The sequence below is a fragment of the Hypomesus transpacificus genome, chromosome 19 (genome assembly GCF_021917145.1).
Source record: "Hypomesus transpacificus isolate Combined female chromosome 19, fHypTra1, whole genome shotgun sequence".
NCBI lineage: Eukaryota > Metazoa > Chordata > Actinopteri > Osmeriformes > Osmeridae > Hypomesus > Hypomesus transpacificus.
The window spans coordinates 1,241,462-1,251,647 of record NC_061078.1 but is presented as its reverse complement, the minus strand read 5'-3'; the positions used below and the strand labels follow the sequence as shown (position 1 = coordinate 1,251,647).

Sequence of the window (10,186 nt, the reverse complement as noted above, 5' to 3'; positions counted from 1 at the left end):
TCTGGGCCTGGCTCTCCAGGTCCTGAAATGGGTTCTGGGCTCTGGGCTCTGGGTTCTGGGCTCTGGGCTCTGGGCTCTGGGCTCTGGGCTCTGGGTTCTGGGTTCTGGGCTCTGGGCTCTGGGGCTCTGGGCTCTGGGCTCTGGGCTCTGGGCTCTGGCGGTCTAGGACTCAGGTCTGGAGGTGTAGAGGAGTCTGGGGAGAAGCTCATAATGAAGACTGTTCTGTGAGGTCACTTCCTCTGTGGTCAGATACCACTGCTGCCTGCCTTCCACATGATACACACACACACACACTCACACACACACACTCACACACTCACACACACTCACTCACGTACACACACGTTCACACTATCTTGTTTGTTTATCATACATAATTTATGATTGTGAATGGTGTCTCTCTTTGTGTCTAGAATATGAATCGACCGTATTAATCCCTCTGGTCCAGGTCCATTCATGATAGACTGATTTAAACTGAACTCTTAACAGCCTAACAATGTTTCATTTCCATAATTTGTTTGGAAGGTCACTTTATAAAGTATCTGGCTCAACTTTTTTTCCTTCAGACGATCGAAAAAGAAATGAAATGGCATGAATTGATTTCATCACCCTCATAAATTCAGAGTGTTGCCGATACAGTTTCCAAGCGTAATTATTTTTGGGCACCAGAGACTCTGGCTGACATCCAGAGCAGCTTAATTGTTGGACGGGTTGCCCGTTTGCAGCCAGAGGGAAAAGTAGCCTTCCTAAACTACAGAAATAGCATTAGCACTTCACTCCTCTATAAAGCTCTCACCTCCTTAGCAAGCTGCTGCCCTCAGCCACATCGGGCTACTCAGGCGGCATCTGAAAATGCAGTATTTTGGAACGTAACAAAGTGAAAGTCATCCTACAGCCATAAAGAGCTTTTTCACATACAGCAGCATATCTTCAGCTGTCTCTCTGTGTGTGTGTGTGTGTGTGTGTGTGTGTGTGTCAGAGTGAGAACCTTATATGCTTTAAGGGCAGAGATCACATTTCAATACATGGGCTTATAGTATACACATTGTGTACATATACTGCTGGTTGTGGAGACGTTCTCTCACTCTCACACACTCACAGGCACATACTGTACACCTAAAATGCTATTTTCCTTGTGCAAAAAGAAAGTAATGCTGTTTTGAGTATGTTTCTTAATATGGTTTTCCTTGTTTCCAGTTAGAACATTAAGACTTGGCTGATAAAGGCAGAGTTCAGGTTATCACTGCTCATTTATACTCGGCGTCAGAATTACGCTTTTACACTGAAGCATTATTTTCTTTTTATTCAATCTCTTTGGTATTTCAGCACGTTTGTATTTGTCCTCATCATAGTTGATAAGTGATCATGGTCGAGTACTTCAACACGTCGTATTCAAGTGCTTTCAGATGTGAAACAGTGAGTTAACAGCTTGTGTGTGTGTGTCCTACAGCTGTGAAGACGGTGTTGGAGGTTCCCCAGGGGAGTCGAGGTGTGAGGCTGAGTGCCAAGGGCCCAGATCACATTAGTAAGTAGAAGCATTGTCCGTACTCATGTACAAACACACATCGTCTTCCATGTCATGCTTTGCCACTGCAGACCTTGAAGGGATTCTGGCTACCCCAGAGATGCTGAGCACAGAGAAGTACAGAGAGATAAATAACAGCAGGCGAAAGAGAGAGAGAGAGAGAGAGAGAGAGAGAGAGAGAGAGAGAGAGAGAGAGAGAGAGAGAGAGAGAGAGAGAGAGCTACGGGACGCTCACCTCCAGGATGCCGGAGAGAGAACGGAACCTTGGCTTATGTTGGAGCTTGTGCTTGTCATATTTATGGACTGTGTTTCCTGTGTGTACATTGCCAATATGTTTGCTATTGATACTGTATGTGTGTGCGTAGGTATTAGTGTGCTTAGTGTGTTAGTGTGTGCGAGTGGAGTGGTGTTAGACTGCTTAGAGTATTGAACGGATCTCTACAGTGTGATCACAGTGTGTGTGTGGTGTGTGTGTGTGTGGTGTGTGTGTGTGTGGTGTGTGTGTGTGTGGTGTGTGTGTGGTCCCAGTACAATAAGTATGTGTGCGTGGTTTTGGGCTCAGCACAGTCAGTGTGTGTACGTGTGTGTGTGTGTGTATGTGTGTGTGTGTGTGTGTGCGCGTGTGTGTGGGGAGACCTCCAGCTGACTCTCTGGTGGCAGCATCACAATGCACTGGAGGTCCAACATCACTGTATACCCAAGAGCTCCAGGCTTAACTGGATGTGTGTTTGGTCAGATGTTTCAGAAGGGGGAGTTAGAGTGACCTTGAAATGACTTTAGCAGATCGTTTGTCAGACATCAGGAGACTTGTGTGGCGGACGTGGAAGAGAGCAGTGAAGTTTAAAGGGGAAAAGACCACAGTAACAGTGCGGAAACTAAACACACAGAATCCCCTGTAGTCCAGTCCACTGTTAACACACTCCCCTGAACTCCGTATCATCAGGAGAGTGGGTCTTTTAGGTGTATCTAGATTTATAATCGCTTATTTTTGTAAAAGGGCCTAGGCTATGTGGCTGTTAATGGTTTCAAGGTGTGAAACGACTTTAAATTATGTTGGAAATTACTACAACATAGATGATCATTTCAGAAACATTTGTTGAAATAATCAAGTGTTTGAAATGCTGTTTTTGGAGTAAGTTTATTTGAGTTTATTGAGGGACCAGTTGTTCATTTTTCTGTAATAAACAATATTGATAGAAAAACAAAACATTAGAAAGAGGTAGAGACAGAGATAGACAGAGAGAGAGATAGATAGACAGAGAGATAGACAGAGAGATACACAGAGAGATAGACAGAGAGATAGACAGAGAGAGAGGTAGAGACAGAGAGAGAAACATTCTGAGATATAAATAAATAGAGAGAAATAGATTCTGTTCTGATTTTGATTTTGGGTTTTTGTTGTCATTGTGTCTTGCAAAGTGTTCTTTTCTGTTCTTGACGCTTTGTTGTTGCCACATGTTCCGGACAATACTGGCTGTCATTCCTTGTGATGTATGGTTGTCTGTTGTTGTGCCTCTTGCTTTGGCAATACGGTTGTAATGACTGTCATGCTAATAAAGCTGAATTGAATTGAGAGAGAGAGAGACAGAGAGAGACAGAGGTAGTGACAGAGAGAGGGAGGTAGAGACAGAGAGACGGAGAGAGAGAGAGGTAGTGACAGAGAGAGATATAGAGAGACACAGAGAGAGACAGAGAGAAAGAGAGAAGATGTGACAAGAAAAAGGCAGAGGACTAGGCGGGCAACAGATGATTATAATTATCTTCTCCACAAAAACATAACCTCGACTACACAGTGTTTATTATCCCACACACCAACTTTAGGGTTACACGAATTTGTGCTACGAGAAAGTGTTTATATTCACATCCTTTGATGTTCTCAACTCATATCTCCCTCTTTCTTTTTTCCTCTCCCCTGTCTCTCTCAGTCATCGAGGCTGTCCCTGTGCAGGGGAAGAGAGAGGAGCACAGCCTGCTGTCCACAGGGACCTTCCTGATAGGGAACACCAGCCTGGACTACCAGCGAGGGTCGGACAGACAGACACTGAGGGCTCACGGACCGCTCAGAGCTGATTACATCATCAAGGTGAGACATGCAAGAACTTGACGAGACCCCAGTTGGTGACTCTGTAATCCTCCTTGTAGTCCTCTGGGTGGGAGGGATCTTTGTGAAGCTCAGCTGTAGTCCTGGACACGGAGGAAGTGACCTTGTTGTGAAGCATGCTGAAGGAGGAAGTTACCTCGTTGTGCAGCATGTTGTAGGAGGAAGTGACCTCAGGGTGCAGCATTTCGGAGTTGGACAGAAATGTAAAAAAAAAAAAAAAAAAGCCAGTTGTTATCTAATGTTCGTTTCTCTTGTTTATTAAACATCATTATTAATGTTGACATAATTCATGTGATTACACAGATTGTGTGAGGGAAGGGGAACCAAAGCCCTGATTGCAGAATGTCTGCTGACTGATGAGCCATGCTGGGCTGGTTTGGGTTGGCACCCGAGTCTGTATCCAAACATGTACAGTTCTGAACAGTTTCTAGGTCCATCATTAGGATGTGGTGAACTGTCTGCCTCTAAAGCTTAAAGAGGCCTTTAGCGTCTCCTCAATGTGGACAGCAGATGGATGGAGCACTTAGGGCAGGGAGACAAGGACATAAGGGAGGACGTAAGTATGTAGACTATTGAGATTCCCCTTGAACTTCCTCTGTCCTACCCCCCCCTTCCCCCCGCCCCCCATTTCCCCCGCTGCCCATCTCCATCCATCTCTAGGTCAAGTATGGCGGGCCCAGGGACACTGTGATCCAGTTCCTGTTCTACCAGCCAATCAGATACCAGTGGGTGGAGACAGACTTCTTCCCCTGCTCTGTGTCCTGTGGAGGAGGTGAGACTGGCTGCCTCGCGAGCCGGAGGGAGGCTAGGTCGACATGGTTGAATGTGTGTGTGACCCAGCATCAGCCTAGCCTGCTAGGACAGAGTTGCTGAGGGAGTGTGTGTGTGTGTGTGTTCCAGGGTACCAGCTGAACTCTGCTGAGTGCACAGACATCCGGACCAACCAGAGCACCTCAGAACAGCTGTGTCACAGCTACCCTGAGAACACCAAGCCCACGCCCAAACTGAAGGAGTGCAACATGGATCCCTGTCCGGAGAGGTGCAGGATACCTGCATTACTGTGTGTGTGTGGGTGTGTGTGGGTGTGTGTGTGGTTGTGGGTGTGTGGGCCTGCATCTGAACACTTTGTTCTGCTCCTGTCTGCTCCTGTAGTGATGGATTTAAAGAGGTGATGCCCTATGACCACTTCCAGCCACTACCTCGGTGAGTGACTCTCACTTGGTTCTACCACTCACTGTATGGTGCTGAACTCATACAGCTCCTCTACCAATCCCACTGCTGCTCTACCAATCCCACTGCTTCTCTACCAATCACACTGCTTCTCTACCAATCACACTGCTTCTCTACCAATCACACTGCTTCTCTACCATCCCACTGCTGCTCTACCAATCCCACTGCTTCTCTACCAATCACACTGCTTCTCTACCAATCCCACTGCTGCTCTACCAATCACACTGCTTCTCTACCAATCACACTGCTTCTCTACCAATCACACTGCTTCTCTACCAATCACACTGCTGCTCTACCAATCACACTGCTTCTCTACCAATCACACTGCTGCTCTACCAATCCCACTGCTCCTCTACCAATCACACTGCTGCTCTACCAATCACACTGTTGCTCTACCAATCACACTGCTGCTCTACCAATCCCACTGCTCCTCTACCAATCACACTGCTTCTCTACCAATCACACTGCTGCTCTACCAATCCCACTGCTCCTCTACCAATCACACTGCTGCTCTACCAATCACACTGCTTCTCTACCAATCACACTGCTGCTCTACCAATCCCACTGCTCCTCTACCAATCACACTGCTGCTCTACCAATCACACTGCTTCTCTACCAATCACACTGCTGCTCTACCAATCCCACTGCTCCTCTACCAATCACACTGCTGCTCTACCAATCACACTGCTTCTCTACCAATCACACTGCTGCTCTACCAATCCCACTGCTTCTCTACCAATCACACTGCTGCTCTACCAATCCCACTGCTCCTCTACCAATCACACTGCTGCTCTACCAATCACACTGCTTCTCTACCAATCACACTGCTTCTCTACCAATCACACTGCTGCTCTACCAATCCCACTGCTCCCCTACCAATCCCACTGCTCCTCTACCAATCACACTGCTGCTCTACCAATCCCACTGCTGCTCTACCAATCCCACTGCTTCTCTACCAATCACACTGCTGCTCTAACAATCCCACTGCTCCTCTACCAATCACACTGCTGCTCTACCAATCCCACTGCTGCTCTACCAATCACACTGCTGCTCTACCAATCACACTGCTTCTCTACCAATCACACTGCTGCTCTACCAATCCCACTGCTCCTCTACCAATCACACTGCTGCTCTACCAATCACACTGCTTCTCTACCAATCACACTGCTGCTCTACCAATCCCACTGCTTCTCTACCAATCACACTGCTGCTCTGCCAATCCCACTGCTCCTCTACCAATCACACTGCTGCTCTACCAATCACACTGCTTCTCTACCAATCACACTGCTTCTCTACCAATCACACTGCTGCTCTACCAATCCCACTGCTCCCCTACCAATCCCACTGCTCCTCTACCAATCACACTGCTGCTCTACCAATCCCACTGCTGCTCTACCAATCCCACTGCTTCTCTACCAATCACACTGCTGCTCTAACAATCCCACTGCTCCTCTACCAATCACACTGCTGCTCTACCAATCCCACTGCTGCTCTACCAATCACACTGTTTCTCTACCAATCACACTGCTTCTCTACCAATCACACTGCTGCTCTACCAATCACACTGCTGCTCTACCAATCACACTGCTGCTCTACCACAGCACAACCCTTCAACAGCACTGGATTGAAAATAGACCTCAGCCCACAACTGTCTATGACTTCACCCATGCATCCGTTTATAGTCCAAATGCCTCATTCTGCTCATGAATGTGGTGGGTTCTGCCCGATTGGGAGCTATGTAAACATGGACATTTAAGGCCTGGTCAGGGAGTGAGTTTGTGTGTCAGTCAGTCTGCCTGTCTGCCTGCCTGTCTGTTTGTCTGCTTCTTTGTCTGTCTGTCTGTCTGTCTGTCTGCTTGTCTGTCTGTCCCTGTGTGTACAGACAGACATACCGACAGACAGACAGATGTCAGTCAGTCAGTAAGCCTGTCAGCTGCCAAGTCACGCACGTCTCATCCACAATGAGAGCTCCTGTGTCTGGAGCTCAGCGTGTGTGCAGTAAAGTGCAGTACAGCCATACAGCAGTACAGCAGTCCAGCTGACCGTGTCGTCCCCAGCTGGGAGCAGGGTCCGTGGACGGCGTGCTCGGTGTCGTGTGGCGAGGCGGGGGGCTGGGAGGACCGCAGCGTGGTGTGTGTTGAGGAGGACACACACGGACAGATCGCGCAGGTGGAGGAGTGGAAGTGCACACACTCCCCCCGGCCAATCACGCGCCAGTCCTGCAACACCTTCACCTGTCCGCAGTGGGTTGCCATGGAGTGGTCTCAGGTGAGAGCACAGCTGGACTCTTGTCGATGCCGGAACGTGCTAGAACCGTGCGGACCAGGTGCAATGTCTGAGTTGGTTCTGATGTGTGTGTGTGTGTTGCAGTGCACAGTGACGTGTGGGCGCGGCCTGCGCTACAGGGTGGTGCTGTGTATGGACCACCGTGGGCAGCACACCGGAGGCTGCAGCTCTTCTCTCAAACCCCTCATCAAGGAGGACTGTCTGGTGCCCATCGCATGCCACAAACCCAAAGGTAGGGCCCTGGCCTCACTGTGTGTGTGAGTGTGTGTGTGAGTGAGTGAGTGAGAGAGAGAGAGAGAGAGAGAGAGAGAGAGAGAGAGAGAGAGAGAGAGAGAGAGAGAGAGAGAGAGAGAGAGACAGAGAGAGACAGAGACAGAGACAGAGACAGAGACAGAGACAGAGACAGAGACAGAGACAGAGACAGAGACAGTGTGGTTCTCAGCCTCTAAAGATGGATGTTAGAGAGTGGGAGGCACCAGCTTGCTCTTAAAAGCGACTCTGCTCATCAACTTAAATCACCATCAGTTTATTTATACCCTCTCTGGCTCCCCAAATAATCATCCTTACTTCATAACAGTTTTTTTAAGCTAACGTTTCGGTCTAGAAAAAGCTAATATTTTAGAGGACCATATATTCCAGATGTCTACTCGGATGCCAGTTATGAGTTAACATAATAACTGAAGCTTCTTACCATGAGCCAAACCCAGATACCTCAGTGAAGGGCGTGCACACACACACACACACACACTCACTCAGTCCCCTTCCAGACGGCACACTCCTCTCTCCTGCCTCCCAGCCCACTTCTAGCTGTGATAATGAGCTGGGTTAATGGTCTGGTACATACATAGTTGGTTGACAGATGGAGATTTATGGTTGGCAATATTGGCAGTGTGAGAACATGCAGTCCTGTGAGCTGCTGGGTATCTGACCGCCCTCTCTACAACATGCAGTCCTGTGGATCTGACAGCCCTCTCTACAACATGCAGTCCTGTGAGCTGGGTACCTGAGAGCCCTCTCTACAACATGCAGTCCTGTAGGCTGGGTACCTGAGAGCCCTCTCTACAACATGCAGTCCTGTAGGCTGGGTACCTGAGAGCCCTCTCTACAACATGCAGTCCTGGGTACCTGAGAGCCCTCTCTACAACATGCAGTCCTGTGAGCTGCTGGGTATCTGAGAGCCCTCTCTACAACATGCAGTCCTGTGGACTGGGTATCTGAGAGCCCTCTCTACAACATGCAGTCCTGGGTACCTGAGAGCCCTCTCTACAACATGCAGTCCTGTGGGCTGCTGGGTATCTGAGAGCTCTCTCTACAACATGCAGTCCTGTGGACTGGGTATCTGAGAGCCCTCTCTACAACATGCAGTCCTGGGTACCTGAGAGCCCTCTCTACAACATGCAGTCCTGTGAGCTGCTGGGTATCTGACCGCCCTCTCTACAACATGCAGTCCTGTGGATCTGACAGCCCTCTCTACAACATGCAGTCCTGTGGGCTGCTGGGTATCTGAGAGCCCTCTCTACAACATGCAGTCCTGTGGACTGGGTATCTGAGAGCCCTCTCTACAACATGCAGTCCTGGGTACCTGAGAGCCCTCTCTACAACATGCAGTCCTGTGGGCTGCTGGGTATCTGAGAGCCCTCTCTACAACATGCAGTCCTGGGTACCTGAGAGCCCTCTCTACAACATGCAGTCCTGTGAGCTGCTGGATATCTGACAGCCCCCTCTACAACATGCAGTACTGTGGGCTGGGAGTCCATGGACCGGCCTGCCTCACTGTGACCCGGAACAGTTCTGAGCCCAGTGAAGCCACAGGTTCCTTCTGAAGCGGTTCTTGTTACTGATCTGATCCAGAGTCTTTTCCTGTTAATGATAGAATCCAGAGTCTGTTCCTGTTACTGATCTGATACAGAGTCTGTTCTTGTTGATCTGATCCAGAGTCTGTTCCTGTTACTGATCTGATCCAGAGTCTGTTCCTGTTAATGATCTGATCCAGAGTCTGTTCCTGTTACTGATCTGATACAGAGTCTGTTCTTGTTGATCTGATCCAGAGTCTGTTCCTGTTACTGATCTGATCCAGAGTCTGTTCCTGTTGTTGATCTGATCCAGAATCTGTTCCTGTGGAGGCAAAGCTGCCGTCCGTCAAACAAGCCCAGGAGCTGGAAGAGCAACGAGCTGCTACGGAGGAGCCTACGTGAGTACACACACAAACACACACACACTTATACACACACACACACACACACACACATGCAAACACACTCACACATGCTAACACACACACACATGCTAACACACATACGCACACACACATATATAAATATATGCCACAGCATGTACACAGTCTTTAAGGGTTTATTAGTGGTCCTTAGTTTATCCTTGTCTGACCGCAGCGTGCTCTGTAGTAGTGGGCCTCCTCCCTCCCTCACCTCTCTCTGGAACTCCAAACTCCCCCAACGTCCTAATATTAGTTAGCAGAGTTAATCTCCTCCATCTCTGAAACAGTACCTTGGAACAATAACAACCCACACAGACCGCCTGGCTGAGATACAATGCAGGCAGCAGCCCTACACACACAGTCACACTCACACACACACTCACACACACACTCACACAAACACTCACTCACACACACACTCGCCCCAACTCGCACACCCCTCTGCCTGAGAGAAACCTTGTCCTTTGCGGTGGACCAAAGGCATCCATCTCAGGGTTTATTAAAGTATGTGGGGGACATGTGTTTAAGAGTTCACACTGGTGGGGGCTGTGATTGTAAGAAAGAGAGAGGTTGAGAGAGAAAGAGAAAGAGAGAGAGAGAGAGAGAGAAAGAGAGAGAGAGAGAGAGAGAGAGAGAGAGAGAGAGAGAGAGAGAGAGAGAGAGAGGGGAAAGGGAGGTGAGAAAGAGCAGAGCTCTCCCAGAGCTATATTTGGGGGAACACAGAGAGCAGAGTGTCTTTGTAGAGTTGGCTTTCCACATGGGTGATCTTTCCCTTTATCAGTCGTGAACTGGAAGTCTCAGAGTGTGTGTGTAAGAGAGGGAGAGGGAG

At 48.8% G+C, this 10,186-nt stretch overlaps 1 protein-coding gene across 1 annotated transcript in view; it reads left to right on the top strand.

Moving 5' to 3' along the window:
- The window catches only part of adamtsl3 (ADAMTS-like 3), a 37,098-nt gene that overhangs the window by 362 nt on the left and 26,550 nt on the right, over window positions 1-10,186 (top strand). The window contains exons 2-10 of the mRNA XM_047042312.1: window positions 20-160; window positions 1,451-1,525; window positions 3,451-3,608; window positions 4,287-4,398; window positions 4,527-4,665; window positions 4,779-4,829; window positions 6,914-7,124; window positions 7,227-7,374; window positions 9,249-9,333. Coding sequence (XP_046898268.1) covers window positions 20-160; window positions 1,451-1,525; window positions 3,451-3,608; window positions 4,287-4,398; window positions 4,527-4,665; window positions 4,779-4,829; window positions 6,914-7,124; window positions 7,227-7,374; window positions 9,249-9,333 — 1,120 coding nt within the window. The remainder of the gene's footprint in view (window positions 1-19; window positions 161-1,450; window positions 1,526-3,450; window positions 3,609-4,286; window positions 4,399-4,526; window positions 4,666-4,778; window positions 4,830-6,913; window positions 7,125-7,226; window positions 7,375-9,248; window positions 9,334-10,186) is intronic.